The 19,115-nt window shown below is 41.8% G+C and overlaps 1 protein-coding gene across 1 annotated transcript in view; it reads right to left on the bottom strand.

Annotated features, from left to right (window-relative positions):
• Nucleotides 1-1,577: 1,577 nt before the first annotated feature.
• CYTH3 (cytohesin 3) overlaps nt 1,578-19,115 on the bottom strand; it is a 76,726-nt gene continuing 59,188 nt past the window's right edge. The window contains exons 6-13 of the mRNA XM_081889298.1: nt 17,984-18,064; nt 16,700-16,812; nt 16,033-16,181; nt 14,584-14,695; nt 5,295-5,371; nt 5,132-5,203; nt 4,258-4,412; nt 1,578-3,514 (exon numbers count right to left, since the gene is read on the bottom strand). Of these exons, the coding sequence (XP_081745424.1) occupies nt 3,442-3,514; nt 4,258-4,412; nt 5,132-5,203; nt 5,295-5,371; nt 14,584-14,695; nt 16,033-16,181; nt 16,700-16,812; nt 17,984-18,064 (832 nt within the window). The 3' untranslated portion in view covers nt 1,578-3,441. The remainder of the gene's footprint in view (nt 3,515-4,257; nt 4,413-5,131; nt 5,204-5,294; nt 5,372-14,583; nt 14,696-16,032; nt 16,182-16,699; nt 16,813-17,983; nt 18,065-19,115) is intronic.

Raw genomic sequence — 19,115 nt, 5'->3', positions numbered from 1 at the left:
AAACAGCAGGATGCTTGGGATAAATAATCTCTACCCCCAAATATCTTTTGGTATCTGCATACTTGGACCTATGAATTAGTTCTCTCTCTTTCTCTCTCTCTAGTGTGCCATGGCATCCTGGGGTACCTTGAATGATGGTCAGGGGTGCCACGGGCAACACTGGCCTGTCCTTTCCTTCCCTCCCTCCTCTGATGCCCTCTCACGTCTCTGCCTCCCAAAGGCTTGCACAGCTATTTGTTGCCACATCCCTGGCTATAAGCTCCCCAGGTGAACAGTGCCTCTGAGAGGCACCTTTTGGGCCAGGGTGGGGGGAGCTCAGAGACCAGCAGTGGTAGCAGCGGCTGCCCAGAGGACTCCCAAGTAGAGGAGACAGGAGAGGAGGCTGAGGGAACACTCCACAAGGGAGGGTGTTCGAAAAAGGGTGAGAGGCTGCCAGCTCTGCAGGTGAGGGGTGACATAACTGGGCGCCTGAACCCCACGGATGTCGCACAAAAAATGTAGCTGGTCAAGGGAGCCGTGGACTAAAAAGGTTGAAAAGCTTTGAAATAAGGCATCCTTTAGATATCTGGTAAAGAAACTCAAGCAGTTTGAGGAACAGAATTGAGGCAAGTTACACAATCTGAGAGATTAGCCTTGGAAGAACTCAAAAGACTTATCCAAAGTATGCTGGATAATAGCAGAAGTAAAGGCTCGGATATGTTCAGGAATGGGAAAGGGTCTTTGGAACAAATCTGCCTAAGGAGATTTGGAACAAAATTAGTATTTACAATCTCTCGGTAAAGGATAAAAAAATATTTGCGAAATCTCCCCAAAGAATTTCCCAAAGATAAAAAAGCCTTCCAGTAATCTGTCCAAAATGCAGGCAGAAAAGAATTTTTTTCCATTGTTGGTTAAATCGCCATTCAGCAAATGTTTTTTGGCAAGGTAGGGTACCAATGACTATAACTATATTAAAATTAGACATTTTCATAACTTGCCCTGCCCCCAGGCATTCTACTAACAAATTTGAGGGAATTAATAGATAAAAATAAAACTTCATTTTGAAAGTGATTCCAGTATTTGAAAAATACTGGAAAATTACACCTATATGGAAAGCTGTACCTGCAAATTAGGTAATTTCTTTCACTGGCCTCATGGGCAAGCAAAAAGGTTTGGCCCAATTTCAATCCCTAATCATTCAGTTACATAAGAACATCTGGAGCCATGCAAACATTCTCTACCCCTAAGAAGTGTGTTATTTTCCACTTGGACAAGAAACTCATGGAACACTGCAATTACTCCATTTACACAGTATTTGCAAACAGGGTTGCTAATTAGATGGGTTAGAAATGTCAGTAATTTCAACACATTCACTGAGGGATTACATGTGACAAACTGAAACCAGGGAAGCGTAAAGCCAGACCAGAATATGGGTCAGAGTTCTGTAAAATATTTAAAAAATAATAATTGCCCACAATCTTAGGGTGAAATGCTGCAAATCTATGGGACCTTCAGGTGGTGTTGAACTCCAACCTCCCATCAGTCCCAGCTAGCATGGCCGCTGGTCATGATTCTGCAAATCTACATCTAATTTCAGAGTTCAGCAAGCAGAAACATCTAAATAAAAATGTCTTAATTCACCCTATACAAGGCAGCCTCCATTATCTTCTAGAGCCTCTGTGTTATTTATATTCAGATTCTCCTCATGAGGCTGCAGTGCAGATCCTGTAACACCTTCCCCATCAAGTTTTTTCACCTCCCATAATATCTACAGCTCTAACCATAAGCGATGCTGCCACCTGAGAGGACAGCAGTGACTGCTTGCACAGGCCAATGCTTTCCTCCTATGAATATTGCAGATATTAATTACATACATACAATAAACCAACAGTATCATACAATATACAAACAGTATCTTAAGGCTTTTGCTTTATGCTTACTAAAACACAAATATGCAATCCCTGACTGACAGGTGATTTCAAAGCTCCAAGGTATCACTGCAGACAAATTTCCTATTCCTCTTATTTATTGGTTGTACTTGGAAGTACAATGGAATCAAATCTGGGTCTTCTTATCCTAAGACCATAAAGAGCGGTCATTTTGGCATGTCATGGTTACCTGTGCTTTAGCACAAATCTTGAACATGCCTCAGGCTAGCAGGACCCACCATCCCCTGTTCTTCTGCACACCCAGCAGAGGAGCTGATCCTGGCTTATTGTCCTGGTTTGTTAACCAACGTTAAGCCAGAGTTCAGATGCAACAGGGGACTCTGGTTTAACAGAAACCAGAATCTTCACAGGAAGCTGGCACACAACAGGAGAATGTGAAAAGTGGGGAGGGCTTGGAGCCAGGTTCATAAACTATGGCTTATGAAAACTTGAATGATCATCCAAACTGTATCATTTTCAGTTGGCTATCCCAACCAGCTATATGCACACATCTTCATTAAGAAAGATGCAAAGCCCAGCAAGGATTCAGGCAATTCTGTACACTCTACTAACAATGGATAACTAATATTACGCATACACACATATACTCTCTCTTTTTTGGCTTGCTCCCATTTAAAAAACGAAACAAAAATCTTGCTCGATTTTCCTGTGTGGCAATAAATAAAGAGAACAATTAAAGCTGGTGTTTTTGAATAACTTTGGAGCCCTGCAAACCATTATTAGTACATCCTTACACAAATATAAGATGATGCTGAATGTTACCAGACGGAACTGAGACCTGGGAAAGTGTTTTCAGGCTAACACTTGGAGAGGCAATGTCACACATCTCCAAAGCATCCAAAAACCAAAGATGAGCTACACGGATACTGGCAAAACTCATGTTTGTAACCTTTTAATCTTTGAGAACTTCATGTTTTCAGTGCACGGCCATCTGTTTATGAGAGGGAGGCCTCTTAATCATATAGCTGCCAGGCTTGTGGCGGTTGTTTCTTTTTCAGTGTAACCTTCCTATCTATTCATAAGCTGGAGGATGGGGGTTCTAAATGAAAGCACCAGAGACCGGATGTGAGCTGAATCAGGGCTCAAACTCCTCTGCATTGCGAAGGGAAGGGAAGGCTTGAACAAGGAGAGAAAAGTACTTTTGCATACCCAGAAAGAAGAGTAATCTGCTAGCTGTGAATGCTAGATTCAGCAGCGGGTCACAATCCAGAACACAGGCTCCCCAAAACAGGAGAGGGACAGATTACATACCATCACCTCCTGGTTCAATGACACACATTGCCACACACAAAACGGCACATAAGGTTTCCAAATTTTCAGTTCACATAGATCAATGTGCTTGAAACGTCTTCCAGCATCTCATGGAATATTATAAATGGGCAAAGAGAAGGTAGATGCTGCAGGAAAGTGACTACATTTCCAATACAAGTCTTGTTTTCTTGGAACTTTACCTTGGCTTTATAATGTACTAGCAATTTGGCTAAGGCAGATCCACAAGAGTCCCCTGTTAGTGCTATTTTTTATTAGCAATTCTTCTTTTTCTCGTTGCCAGCATATCATAAAAGGGATCCTTGCTGATACTTGCCCTAAGAGAACAGGAGATGTGAATTAGTTTTTAGATATGCACATTTGCTAGCCACACTGACAAATTTCCAAAGAGATTTGTTTTAGACATCATGGTTTGTGCTAACCATAGTTTAGAACCCAAATCATGTATACAGGCAAACCATGGTTTAGATTAAAGCTACTTACTTGTCTGCTTTCACGTTCTATCTGCTCACCATATCTATGGTGCAGCAGTCTCCAGAAACAGCTGTAACTAGGATCTACCAAAGCAGGCCTCTCACCAAATCAAAGTGAGCACAAACCATCATCCACAAAACTATGCAAGGCAATGGTCTCTTATTCTGGCTTTCCAGTCAAACAGAAGCCATTACTGTTTCAGAGGCTAAGCTAAATCATATTTTATTTTATTTTTATTCTGCTTAATATAAAAAGACATCCCTAAGTTGAGGAATCCCATTTTGAGAATATTACAGTTCCTTGCAAAAGAGAAAAGAGGCTGAGAAAAATTAAAACATGCCTTTTGGGGGCATCATGCTTTCGCGCAGGTCATGTGACTCGCACAGCAGCGTGGCCCAGTTTTGCTCTGGGACATCTTGGAGGGCACAGTGGCACTATTCATGTAACTACCCCAAAGATATCAACATTTGCAATAGTAGGGCTCCACGGCTTGGCTTTTGAGAAAGAGGTAGTTTGCAGTACTTAACTAATTGGGAACCACTGTTTTAGGTGAAAGTTGCACTTCTGTATTAGGGAGAGAACTCACTTGATTGACTTGATCCATTCTTCTTTTTCTTCAGGGGTGGGGGCAGATATCCTGTAAACCACATGGTTGCCTTCTACCACTCTGCCATCTGCTTCCGTCTTACAAGCTTTAATGACTTGTCCTTTATGGCTGGGATTATACAACTCAAAGCAATTCTAGGGAAACAGAAACACATATGGGGTAGTCTTGCAGTAAGGTTAAAAGCTTACTGCGAAATGATATATAATGAATTGAAAAAGACGTAAGATCAGCCCCAGTCTTTGAAACTGAGTTTGAAAACAAACTGCAAAATGGGTATTAAAAGCAGTGTCTGGAAGTTTGGCACATCCCAAACACGGGAAAAGTATCACTAATTAAGAGTAAGGAAGAATCAGACTAGCCTAGGGATTTTTTTGTTGCTGTTGCTAATCTGGGGATACGGTTTCTTCACTTTACTGAGACACCAAATAAGGCTTTTCCCCCAGCAAATATTCTATGCTTTATTTATATTAGACCAACCCTGGTTTTTTGTTATCTTTATGTCATTTGTCCTATTCAGCCTGTTCTGGTCAAGGGCTTCTTACAGTGTATGTGCAATTCTCTCTCTCTAATTTAGTGTTTTTCCAAATCTTTAAACAGAAAGGGAGAGTTGCACAGAATTATAAATTTGCTACAAGGTTGTATTATAGTACAAAATAATGAGTTTCATTTAAGAGGACATCATATTAGAGAAGCATTCCACCAAGGACGCCTCCAGGACTATAACTATTGAAACGAACAGGAGCTGATTAAGATCAAAGCTGTGCTCTTATGCAGCTCATCTGGATTTTTCCTGTGTTTACAAAGCAGAGGTTCCTGACAGAATGGCATCTCATGAAGAAGGAGAAGGCCTTACCGGTTTTCTCGGATCCTCAACTTCTCTTATGCTGAGATTTTCCAAAGGGATAATTCCTCTGGGTTCTTTGTCCTACAAGTCCAGGAAAGACACTGCTCAGTAAACAGCCCCGAGCTTGCGCTTGGAAGAAGTGACATTATGATTTGCAACCCAGCATACTCACTGTTGTGTATTCAAAATAATATAGGCAATTATCTGTCAGTATAAACCATCTCCTTTTCCATGTTTTCACTCTTCCGCCTGTAAAGACATAAAGCACCTTCAAGTTACACCAGATCATGCCCAGCTTCTGTGCGGCAGACAAACAGGAATTGGGTTAACTTGTTACTTCATTAAATGGTTAGGCTTGTCAAAAGACAGGCTTTGGTGAAAGCAAACATATGAGTCAAGGTTGAATGAATGTAAGGGGTTATTGGGAATATCCTTTTGATATTACAGGGTGATGGTGTTGGAATGCCGTCTTCCCCACTGCATCTGAAATGGAAATTCTTGTCCCTTTCCCCCCTCCTCCCCCAATCAAAACCCTTTCTTACCAAAAGGGGGGAAAACAAGTACAGTGGAACCTCTGGTTACGAAACTAATTCGTTCTGGAGATCCATTCTTATCCTGAAACTTTTCTTAACATGAGGCGCCATTAGCGAAAGAGCATCTCCCACTTCACATGCGCACCTCTGGCGCACAACTTCCGCTTGCATCCCGGGGCAAAGTTTGCATCCGGGAGCAACTACTTCCGGGTTAGCACACCCAACGTGTGTGCAACCATAAGCATTCGTATCCAGAGGTACCACTGTACACAGTCTCTACATTTCTAATTCATTCTCAATGTAGAATCAGCAGAACAGAATAGATAACAGAATCAGAGAACTGAAGAGCTGGAAGGGACCCCAAGGGCCATCTAGTTCAATCCCTTACAGTGCAGGAATCGCAGCTCAAGAATCCCTGACAGATAAGTCATCCAACCTCTGTTTAAAAACCTCCAATGAAAGGAGACTCCACCCACTTCCAAAGTAGTCCATTCCATGATCAAACAGCTCTTATGTCAAAAGGTTCTTCCTAATATTTAGTCAGAATCTCCTGTCTTGTGATTTGAATCCATGGGTTCAGATTCTACTCTCTGGAGCAGCAGGAAAAAAGCTTCCTCCATCTTCCATGTGAATATATTTGAAGATGGCTATCCTATCACCTCTCAGGGATATGATCTTCAAACAGAACAGTTTCCACTTCAGCAAATGGTGCCAGCTCAGACATTCAGCCTGGCAGTAAAATATGCTGTTCTGTGAGTACACCTGATGGTCCTGTGAATGATAATATGTGTGATCCAGGCACCTGTGCAAGGGTGGAGGGGTGGGGAAGAGGAATTAGAGACAATTTTTCATATTCCTCTTTAAGAAACAGAGGAATTCTTCCCATTCAGACCAGCTTCTGAAGATATATGAAAGAGTAATTACTTTAAATTCCATATGAAGAATCACTGTATGCCCAAACATTTGAAGTGGCTCAAAAAAATTATTTATGTGTTCCTTTTCAGGATGTGTAAGCTGCTTCACAAAATGCTCAAAACAATACACCCAATAGACAACTTTAAAAAACACCCCTTAAATTTATTTATTTATCAAATTTATATTTTTTCATCCAAAAAAAGCCCAGTACAGTGGTACCTTGGGTTAAGTACTTAATTCATTCCGGAGGTCCGTTCTTAACCTGAAACTTCTTAACCTGAAGCACCACTTTAGCTAATGGGGCCTCCTGCTACCGCTGTGCCGCTGGAGCACGATTTCTGTTCTCATCCTGAAGCAAAGTTCATAACCCGAGGTACTATTTCTGGGTTAGTGGAGTCCGTAACCTGAAGCGTATGTAACCCAAGCTACCACTGTATTTTTACTACAATATATTACAGCCTGATACTACAACAAAGCTACAACCCTACACATGCTTGTCTCTGAAGATGCCTCACTGAACACTAAGACTTACTTTTTTGCAGGTGTGCCAACTCCTAGGGGCAGAGGGGTTTTCGGCCACCTCAGTATTTGCTGGCAGGAAGCTGAGCCTCCTTGATGTTGAGGGGGCAGAGGAGGCCGAGCGTGGCACGGTTCAATGGTTGGCTCCTCCTGAGCATGAGAGAGGAAGCCGCACTGTGTTGTGTTCCCTGATCAGCCGCCTCCTGACAATGCGTGTTGCACTTATGTGACATCATACATGCAACACACGAATGACATTGCAGGAGGAGGCTGAGTGGGAAGTCCAGTGCGGCACAGCTTCCTCTCTTGCACTCAGGAGAAACCAGCCATTGAACTACGCTGCCCTGTGCTCTGTGCTCTGTGCTCGGCCTGCTCCTGATGATGTGACGTTGTGCATAATGACATCACAAGCACCGCCCCCCCAATCTTGGGCACAAGACGGCACCTCTTCTTCTTTGCAAACATGCATACGATTCCACTGTTAGTCTCTTACAGCGAACAGACTATACACCATTACTTGGTGGTAAGACCTAGTGACCAAAGTACTTTCATGTAGGATCAGGCTGCACACACACACACACACACACACACACACACACACCAATAAGCAAGGGCAGTTCTTGCTTAATATGCAAAAGTCCTCTTGAATGGGCGCTGATCAGAGATCACCACCTTTTCCATTTTTCTGCATACACACACATGTAACGTGCAATAATTTAGCCATGTCTTTGAAAAGGAACACAAGACATCCTCAAACCACAAAATATATCTTACTCAGCATGAAGTGGTGAACCACCAAGACCCCAACTTCCCTTTCCAGCATATGTTAAAAGTAGTAGAGCTCTTCTCCGGAAGCTCATCGTCAGATAGGAGCTAACACTAAATCACTACACTGTCACAGCATCAAAACTAGTTTGCTCAGATAATCAAAGGAGCAGCTAAACTTGCTTTATCAGGCTAGTCCAGTTCACATACACAGCCACCAATTTTCTTATTGTGCTTGACTATTTTAAAACAGGATGCACTACAAAACTGCCAGCTATATATCTGTTTGATGGATACAGTCTCTATGCTCTCACTGAAGGCAGAGGAAACCGGCTTGTACAAAATCTGTATCAAAGCATGCCAACAGTTGTCTATATGACAGTATTGCTGGTTTTATTTCGAATCACTATCTTACAACTTAACCACTGTGTCTATGATATTTAAACTGTGAACATTTTAATATTTTTGAGGGTTATATGTGGGTAATACAAATGTATAAAATTTGGGTTGTCTAAAATGTGAAAAGTGTGCACTATAGACAGTAAGTCAATATGCACTTTTATTCTTAATGGCAAGCTATCAGACCCCATGAAAGCACCTTGCTTGGACAACAGTTTTGCACTCAAATATCAAAGAACAAAATTAATCTTTGCAGAGTGGCTTTTACTCAACACTAATTAAACCCCAACGCAACTGGATTTTGGTGGACTGACAGTCAGCTTGAGGGTGGAGGTGGGATATGCATTTTCCCCTACATTGGACCACAAGTAGCCACTATACCTTGCTCATAATGTCACTGTACTTTCTGCACTTAAGAACACACACATCAGAAAGAGATAGAGAGAAGATGGCATTGTCTGATAGATTTCTTATTCATCTTGTGTGCCCCACTTTCCAAAAGCACAAGTTGCTCACTGGATAGTGCCATGAAAGGAAGAGAGACTGATTGATTTTTGGATTTGCAAGTTACTTACACGAGTTTCTTAATCTGAAGGAAGTAAATTATTTTTCCTCCTAAAAAGGGGAACATGTAATGGCTAGGAAAATTTGGCATTTTATATTTATGTTGCAGTTTGTTTGACTCAGAGTTAACTTCTATTGACGTTGCTTTCATTACTTTCATACTGTTAAAACTTTTGTTTCATGAGGGTCGAGTGACTAGGTACAAATAAACTAACCTAATCAGTAAATCGATAGAATTAGGAGTAAATTCACAAGATTATATGCTTCTAATTAGAGATTAGTTCACTGATAATAGGACTGCAAATTCAAATCTGTTTTATCACTAACCAATTATCACAGAAACACCACTCAGCACACAAACATGGAGAGGAAGGCTGGGAAGACTCTCACTCTCTCTCACGCTCACTCTCTCTCTCTCTAACACACACACACACACACACACACACACCATTCACACTTTAGCACCCCTATTTTGTGGTCAACAGGTGATACAAATATAAGGAGAGAAAAACCTCAGAAATGTGTTATAACAAGGTCCAGAATATTGGTACTTTTGTGTTCTAAACATCAACAAACCTCAGACACGAAATCATATGCAGATATGGATTTGATGCTCTCACTCTGAAGGTTTCGTATCTCTGCAGTTAAGAGATTTTAGGAGTTGCATCACCTCCTGTGCCTCATCCATTTACCCGCTATTTAATCCCATTAGCCTTCACTCTCAGCACAGCTGATCTTATTACTGAACACCGTGAACATCAGGCTCTCATTAAACAGTATAGTTCACCCAAGGATTAATCATTTTAAGTGACTCAGGCTGCTCAATCCACGGCACAGCTATAAAAGCATCTGCAGCTCTTCCTTGGTCAACAATGCTTTGTCTCTCTGAGCTTGTTGTTGGCACAATACATTGTAAAAATAAACAAACAAGATCTTGAACTGCAGAACAATCACAGGAATATGCTGGATATCCTGCAGTTTTCTCAAACTGCTCTGCAATGTAAGCTCTTAAAGTTAGAGGTTATGTTATGTCCAATATGACTTTAAAAGCAAAAGCAATAATAATAATAATTTTATTATTTATACCCCACCCATCTGGCTGGGTTTCCCCAGCACTCTGGGTGGCTTATAGCACATAAAGGGATTACAGGGCTCACAGACGTAGCCCTGTGCTGCTCTTACATTCCATTCATGTGTATTTCTAGTTTCCTACCACATGCAAGCCTATGTTTCATAGTCCTAACAAGTCAAAACAACATTTTTCTGTTGGGTGTGGTCAAGGAGCAGAAACAGAGGAAGGCTAAGATGCAGAACTTGATGAAGTCTAGTTGGTGGTGCGCTGCATGTTGACTCAACGTAAGAGCCTCTACAAGTTAAACCACATCTTGATCCTTACGTCTTAACTCAGTAAGTTTGATCAAACTCCTCTTCAAAATTAATGCCAAAGACTACTAACTTGAACTAGTGCCAAGAGGTGGTGGCATGCAGATAACAAACAGGAAAAAGCCAACATTTGCAAATGTTTATCTCGGTTTGGAATCAGAGAACAGTCAAGTCAATGGAATCCATGAACAGTCAAGTCAATGGATGCCAGGGCTGAATCAGCCAATATACAAAAACCAAAATGCTGGAGAAGAACTTGGCATTCTTAGGGTTCACCAGGACATGAAAAATGTAGCATTTCCTTATTGTGCTATTGTTATCTGGCAGAAGGCACTCAAGTTGTGAGCCCAGTCTACTCCATTTGATCCATTGCCCGACACCTTAGCCAGTCTGTTTCAACGTTCATAATACTCTACTTAGATAAATCGCTCTGTTTCTCTAATGTCTCTCTACATAGAGAGTCCAGACTTCTTTTTCAGAAGAAGGAAACCTGAGCATAACTCACTGTACAGCCATTAATAAAAATAACAGGGGAGGAGATGAAGCAGGTAAAAGACAAAATGAAGCCAAATTTTGTGTGTTCATGTACAGAGCAGAGCAGACCTAAGCAGTTAAACTGGAGCCCAAGAGAAGTCCTGCTTTTCAGGGACTATTCTGGCGTAAGGTGTTGCTCTTCCTTCCTATCATCCTCACTCTGACATCTGAAAAGAAGGAGCATCTCCCAAAGCAATCTGTCTTCCCTCCACAAACAGAGCAAGCATGTTATAAAATTAATGGATAATTATAGAGGCAAACATTTAAAGCAAACCAAGTGACAGGTCATCTGGAAATCATATGTAGTAGTAGTATCCCATTCATAGCATAAGGTCAGTTAATAATGGAAAGGGAAAGAAGAGTCAACAGGAAGCATAAAACATCACACACAACACACACACACACACACACACACACACACCTTGCAGATTAGAGAAGTCACATTACTGTATAAGGAAATCAATAAAAGCAGCTAAGTGAAACTTTAGAGCACAGGAAAAAATGAACAATGTCCTTCATTCGTAGGTGTTAAATTAAAAAGAAAGGTATCTTGTATCAAGGAGACCTAAAAGCTTCACAAAGAATTATGATGAAAGAAGATGGTAAATGAGGTAGGATTTAACAGCTACCATATCTGTGTAAAAGCATATCCTGAACAGTGGACCTTTCCACAAAATGTTGGTAAAAAGCTTGCTGGTAAAAAGGACACCCATTTGGACAAGTACTGTAGTTGACTCATTCCCTTACAAGAAAAATAAAAGGCTTTGGGAATCATTACTGACACATCACAACCATCGTCAACCTAGTGCCCTCCATCAGGTCCAGGCAAGCCAAGGCCCAAACATCTGGAAGGCACCAGTTCGTGCGGAAATTGGCACAGTAGAAAGAAGGCAGATGATGCCCCACCCTTCCACATTCTAATTCCCACTGCAAAATAGTTCATCTTCAGTAAAAGCCTCAGAGTGGCCAAAAATAAACCCAAGAAACTAACATATTTGCCTCTTGAGCACAAGAGGAAAATATTAAAGCCAGACCTCAGCTAAGTACAACAAATGCTTTAGTACTAGACAGTTTAGCTGAGCTATTGCCAGCAGACAGTGTTATTAGAAGAAAAAACAATTCTGGTACAGAAGAATTGCATCCCGGGATCTGTCGCCTGTGAGATCTTTGTCCAGCTGGAATGTCTACTAGAAAGGGCAGAAGGAGGGATTTTATTACAGCCACCGCCCCCTCATTTGGCCCACAATTAATCCTTATGCAATGCCTGCAAACTAACCCAAAATAAACTAGAGTCTGATGCTGCTAGGAAAATCTTTGGCTAGCTTTTCCAGTCTGCTGTCTCCTTCCAAACACACACACACACATACACACACACTCCAATATAATCACTGTCATGCTTTATAGAAGGTGATTGATCTATGTAAAGAAAGATAAGAAGAAGTAGGATTAAACAATTATAAAGCGATTATATGTTAAACTTCTTAAAATAAGCATGGTGTATTCTTTGACCAGGGACGTGGGTGGCGCTATGGGTAAATCCTCAGCGCCTAGGGCTTGCCGATCACATGATCGGCGGTTCGAATCCCCGCAGTGGGGTGAGCTCCCATCAAACAGTCCCAGCTCCTTCCCACCTAGCAGTTCGAAAGCACCCCTAAAGTGCAAGTAGATAAATAGGTACCGCTTTCTAGTGGGAAGGTAAACGGCGTTTCCGTGTGCTGCGCTGGTGCCGGCTCACCAGAGCAGCTTCGTCCCGCTGGCCACGTGACCCGGAAGTGTCTCCGGACAGCGCTGGCCCCCGGCCTCTAGAGTGAGATGGGCGCACAACCCTAGAGTCGGACACGACTGGCCCGTACGGGCAGGGGTACCTTTACCTTTATTCTTTGACCAGGACCTATAACAGCTGGGGGCTGGGGCCCCCCAAAGTGGATGGGCACTGCATTTCAAATAGTGTGTGCGCACTACATCTTGTGTTCAATTATGAAGGCAGGGCTTACCCGCCCCCTCCCAATATTTTATTCAAGTTGGCCCCCCTGATTACAAGGCAACTTTACACTAGGAGAATACAAACACCAGACTTCTGGCCAGTCTTTATGGAAAAAGTGCCAAGGGGGTCTCAATGCACCTGATTTTCAACAACAACCCAAAGCTGCCTCTGAACCTGGTTGGGATTAGGCCTTTATATCGGCATTTTGAAACAAACAATGCAGAAGCATGGTCTAAATTCACTGGTCACCAAACAAAACCTGATATTTGGCAAGACTGTCTCGTTAAGACCAAGTTTGTAACTAAGCTACCACACATTTCAAAAGAGCCTGAATGGACTCCACACACTTTGGCCCTCAAACACCAACCAGCTGCCAAAAGTTTCAGGTTCCTACTGACTCAGGAGGTCTCCAGCTTTGTTCAAATAAACTCTTTAACATACACATAAAAATGTGCACAGAACAAATAAGCTCCTGGACTTACGATACAGTTCAGATGGAAATACTTATTTAAAAAAAGAAAAGGAGTGCTGACATCTTAACATACTGTTTCCTTACAAGAACAATTCTATTTCTGAAGCACATGAAGGTTGTGTGTGATGCTGTCTAAAGAACCCTTCCTCTCAGATTTATTTCCTGCAAAATGATTCTAGAGCTTCTCTTCAGAACCGACACTGCTTTCCCCATTCATGTAGACATCTCTGTGTCTGAACAAGCAGCCACAAACATTTCCACTTACTAATCCAAAATCTCTAATTTAGAGTCTTGTGGTAAGTCCATGACACTTAATGTCTTTGCATGATTATTTTTAGGGTTACAGTAGCTCTCTGTAACTGTCCAAGCCTGTCCCAGAGGCATCAAGGGTAGAGGGGAAAGTTACAATAAACCTTGCTGGGAAAACAGATAGGGTATGTTTGTTTGTTTATACATACATGAATAAATTGGGGGCACTTAGCTCACCAATCCCATATGGATCAAGCTGCACAGAACTGGTACTGAATATCGAGGTCGTCAACTGCTAAGTGTTGAGCATTTCAAACGTGAGCTAGCAGCTAACATTTGTGCTCTTATGCATGAGCAGAATCCCATTGGTTTCGCCAGACTAAAGTTAGTGGTATTAAGTGACAAGCATGGTAACCCCACAAATGCTGTAATAATGGAAACTGAGCAACGAGGAAGACAAGGAGGAAGGCGGGGAGGGTAAAATCAAAGAGAGAATGAGCAACAGAACAAGAGAAAGGGGATAGAAAGCCATCAGTTACGTACCTCCTAATGCAGAATAAGCAGAGACAGCCAGTCACAGAACAGAAAGGTGATAGGTCATAGGCCATAAGGAAAACAAGAAGGCACATTTAAACCACTCATTAAAAAATCATAGCCAAAAATCAAACCAACAGAAATAAACAAGTACCAGGGTTTGGGGGAGGGGGGACTAAAGACATACAGGAATAACCTTTGGAAGAGAGAGGTGTGTTCTTTTGTGTGACCGCACAGAAAACCTAATTGTGAATCAACACAACAGCATTATTGGAAAAGGTTTAAAGATTTTTTTTAAACAACAACAACCCTGTAATCTATCAGATTCTGCTACCTTTACAAAAGAAAGAGCCGGGACTCGGTTTCGGCTGAGGTTTTCAACCCCAAGAAGCTGGAAATCAAACTTCACTCAAAGTTGTGAAGTAGGAGGATAATAAAGTAGTAATAAGACAAAAGAATTATGTAAAGTGGTTGGCAATATTTGAGCAGAAACTAATACCGATTCCATTGCATTACATTTTCAGCGTAATAGTGGGGCGGGGGGGGGATACAAAAGCAGCACATGCTAATACACAAAATAAAGTATCAGGGAAATTATCCACTTACTGACCTAATTTCAGCAGCCAACCTTCTCGGTCTGGGTTAAAAAACGTATGAGTTAAATCATTGCCATCATCTTCTGGGATTTTAAAGGGCTCATTTTTAATGCTTTCGTATAAATTCTGGAAGAAAACAGGAGAGGAAAAGTTTAACACCACTGCCAGGGCTGCAAGGTGCAGCCAGCAGGTTCTGTCAAAGCACCTCAAAGAGAAACTAAAACCAATTATTTTCAGAGAAACTATTTGCACGGTCATATTTGCAAATAATTTTGCACTTTTCATGGGCAAGGTAAGCATGTATTGTGCTAGTTATGTTAATTGTTCAACAGTAGGTCACAAAAAAGGCAAAAATGGAAGCACTGGAAATTAAATAATCTGTAAACATGTTCAACCATTCAAAACACACCAGGAAACACCTGAATCAGGCAAAATGGGTTTGCATGAATCTCTCACTTTGAGAATCACCCACTTTAGAGAAAGCAAAAAGGCTAATGAGATTTTTTCTTGGAAAATAGTAGTTCTACTTTGGAAATCTGCAGGAAGAAGCATCTACCTGCAAGATACACACTCGATATATATATATATATATATATATATATATATATATATATATGCAGGTTTTGGTGTCCTCGGGTGTCTTCCCGTGTAAAATGAATGAGTGTGTATCTTGCAGGTAGATCTTGCAGGTGTGTATCTTGCAGGTATGTATGTATATATATATATATATATATCATAAACATCTTTCCATATTTAGCAGGACATAGAGGTACTATGGTAGTTGAATGTGAGGGAAGAAGCAGAGGCCAGCTTGGTCAACACATAACGACCATGATAGGTGAATGTACAGTTAACCATTTGTGTTGGAAGCATTTGTTCATCTTCAGAGATGAAGCTCCTATCCAGGAAAGGTTCCGTAGTAGAGCACATCTTGCATGCAAAAAGGCCCCAGATTCAATCCCTGGCATTTCCACTTTAGGACTGTCAGAAACTCTGGAAGCCACTTGCACACAGCACGGGCAGTTCTGAGCTAGATGGACTAGAGGTCTCACTCAGCTTCTTATGTACCAATGTCAGTTATGTAGATGTGTGGAGGACATTACAGTTAATGGCCCCTTGCTCACACAAGAGAGTTAGTTCAAAATGCTGCATAAAGTATAAACACAACTGAACAAAAGCAAATGTAAAGTAGTGGCTGGCGTGGTGGACCTGGAGACTGGGGAAACCCCAGTTCAGTTCCCAGCACAGTCCCTAAAGACTGATTGCTGTCCTTGGGGGCAAGCCAGCTATTCTCAACCTAGCATTACTGAGAGAATTCTTTCTCCAGAGATCCAATGTTACATGATAATAAATCCTACTGTGTTGGTTCCCAAAGAGATCAGTGCCAAAATTGATGCACTTGTTTCTTGGCCCCAGATCAAAAGCAGAAAGTCGGCACACTTGCCGTTGTAAAAGCAGCTTACCCGCAGCAGTTCCTCGGGGAGGTCCCCGCCCTCGTTAATACCTCGATTCATAGATATAAACCGCTCCACTGTTGGTTTGTCTCTGACATTGTGGTTGTGTAGACTAGTGTTTAACATAATGATTGCAAAGGATAGCACATAGCATGTATCTGAAATGCAACATCGAAGTGGAATGATTACTCTTCGTAAAACCAGCCCATGGCTAGTTATTAATAAGAAAGCAAGGACATGAGAAGTCCCTTCTCTTCTCCCAAAGCCCCAATGGTGATAAGTCACACTTTGCAACCGGAGCTTTGAACCCACCCAAAGTTCTTATGTATGCCAGAAAAGAGGTAGCTAAAGTGATGAAGATTTACTGCTTTTAGAAAAGAGCATGCCTGAACCACTCACAAATTAATCTCAGTTTCCCGTAACTTAATTACCATTAAACAACATTCCAAAGCAGGCTAGACTAAAGAGATGAACAGTTCATCTCTCCCACTTGGGTCTCTTGAGAGGAACCATGGGTCTCAGTGGAGACACTGAGCCAGAGAAATGAGCTTGGATTCTTGTGCTCTCTCCAGTCAAGATTGTTACAGGTTTCTAGCTTACTTCTTGTCATCCAATTTTTACCCAATATTACTGACACAATAAACACAATCAGGCTAGGAAAGCCATCACCACTAACCTGTAGACTGAAAGACTCCAGGGTTACAAAGGCAATAACGTGAAGCAAAAGCTTCCATCATGCGATCTATTTTTTGAGCCTCTCCCGGAAGCCTGAAACTCCACAGGAACTGCCTGCAAAGATATACATTAACTTGCATGTCAGATATCACCCACCACAGTATCTCTTGCTACAACACTATCAAACACTATGTCTCTGTAGATCAGTGCTGATTTCAAGTTTTTTCCCAAAATAAAATTGGTAGCCTAGCAGCTTACGTTAATCAGATGCCCCAGTCATGTGTTACAATGAGCCACAGTTAATGGTTTACTACGACTGTGCCCAAGAGGGCTCTCCACTTGTGTATTGTGGGAGAAAACCATGCTTCTTGGCTTAATATTCCACCCAACCCAGCATCATGGTATGTGTTCCTCCCTTCCCTCTTGTCCGGTGTGGCCACATGGACAGTTCTGGGACCTTTCACTTCTGTTTTAGACTAATCATATCTTGTCATGACTCATAACATCTGAATCAAACAAACCACAGTTAGTACTAACTAGGACTTACTAAACTAAACAATATCATACCATGCTTTTATGAAACTGGCTTGCATTAGTAAACTAAGATTGACCATGGTTTAGGATTTGGCTACAACACAAAAGTACAGTTAATTGGAAAAAGAAGCTTGCAATTTCCTCACTGCACAACCATTCCTGTAATGCTATGGGTTAGCATTAAGTCCAAAGGCAACTAGAGTAATCACTCATCTCCACCTGGGTGAGTTCTGACAGAGTTCATTAACACTATTGCCAGCAATGCTGCTCTGCTTATAACACTCCTTTGACCCTTCAAAATACATTATTGAAATGCACCATGAAACAAATTATTATTTGAATTATTTAGGCAACAAAACCTATATGCTTCATTTAACAGCATGCAAAACTTGAAAGAGGAGTTATTTACTGTTTTGGGTAACATTGTGTTATCATTGGTGAAGGTTCAAACCATAATAGGCCAAGGTAGTCTCTAACACTATTTGCTGTGACTTATCAACATGGCCTGGAATTCTTATTTTCTTTAGCTATATGATTCGTAACCTTACATTTCAGTCTCTCTCTCTCTCTCTCTCTCTCTCTCTCTCTCACACACACACACACACACACACACACAGACACTGTTACTTGTGTTGCTCCCCAAATTGAGGCATTGGGGGGAGCAGATTCTGTTATTTTTGTGGTCTCTGCTTAAAAATTGCAAAGATATTTAGGAAAAAGTTGTAAGAGAGGGTTTTTTTAGTGTGCTCACCTTAAGGCTTGTACAAGATTGAGATCAGCAAACTCATGGAGTTCAACAAAAGCCTGAAGTACTTTAATATTAAAGTCATCCCTGTGAAATAAAACACACAGAGTAAAATGTCAGTGGCAATTCATTTTAATATTCTGACTTCTTTTTTACCCAGCCTGCCTATCCACAAGGTTTGGCTGCTCACATGACCAAAGGGAATCTGGGCTTCATCAATAACAGGTGTCCCAATGGTCCTTTGTCCCTTCTCTTGCTTAGCCTCTGCTACCTAGGTGGCATTGGTGTGCATAGATACATACATGAGTGACTTGAACTAGGGCTTCCCAGCACTCAGGTTCCAGTGCCTTATCTCTTATGGCACCAGCACTCAAATGTCCACTGCAGAACTTAACTCTGGAACTGCCTTGTAGGTTGCTGCACCCACCTGTCCCAGGTCCTATAAAGCCCCAGCCTCAGAGCTGGCTCCTTAAGCCTACAGCACTCATCTTTTGCCCAGTGAGACTCCCTGCTGGCCCAAGACACTTTGCTGCCTAAAGGGGAGCAGCAAATCCTCCCCTCCACAATCAGGCTGCATGATTTTCAAGGCCAATTGAGTTATTTTTGCACCTGCGGCAGAAAATCTCACAAGTGCCTCTTGCTATCCCCTGGCAATAAAAACACAATAATAATAAATTAAATAACCAACTATTTGTTGCCCCCAAATTCAACTGCCTAAAATGGTAGGGATGGCTGTCTACGCTCCTGCTCCCTTTGATCCTTTCACTGCTACCTGACCTCTGCCTGTTTTAGACCACACTCACTTCTAGCCCATGAGGGCTGACTGACACCCAACTCCTGGTCTCACGTCCCCATTGCCTAGAACTTGAATCTTGACTGAGGTCCAACACTATTCCCACATCCAGTTCCCCAACCACAGTGAAATACTGGATGCACACCAAGCTGACCCAGTTAAGAGGCGTGGCACTGGTGTGTCATATACCAACATTGTTCCTCAGATGATCCTGCACAATAAGCACATGTACACAAGAAGGGGAAGCAGGGATCCAGAATATGATGATACTTAAAGCAGGGCTAAAGTTGTGGAGTAACCACTCACTCAACAAGGACATCCATGCTTAGCATAGGCCAGACAACA

The sequence above is a fragment of the Podarcis melisellensis genome, assembly GCF_964234715.1.
Source record: "Podarcis melisellensis genome assembly, chromosome: 14".
NCBI lineage: Eukaryota > Metazoa > Chordata > Lepidosauria > Squamata > Lacertidae > Podarcis > Podarcis melisellensis.
This window is presented reverse-complemented; position numbering and strand designations above follow the sequence as displayed.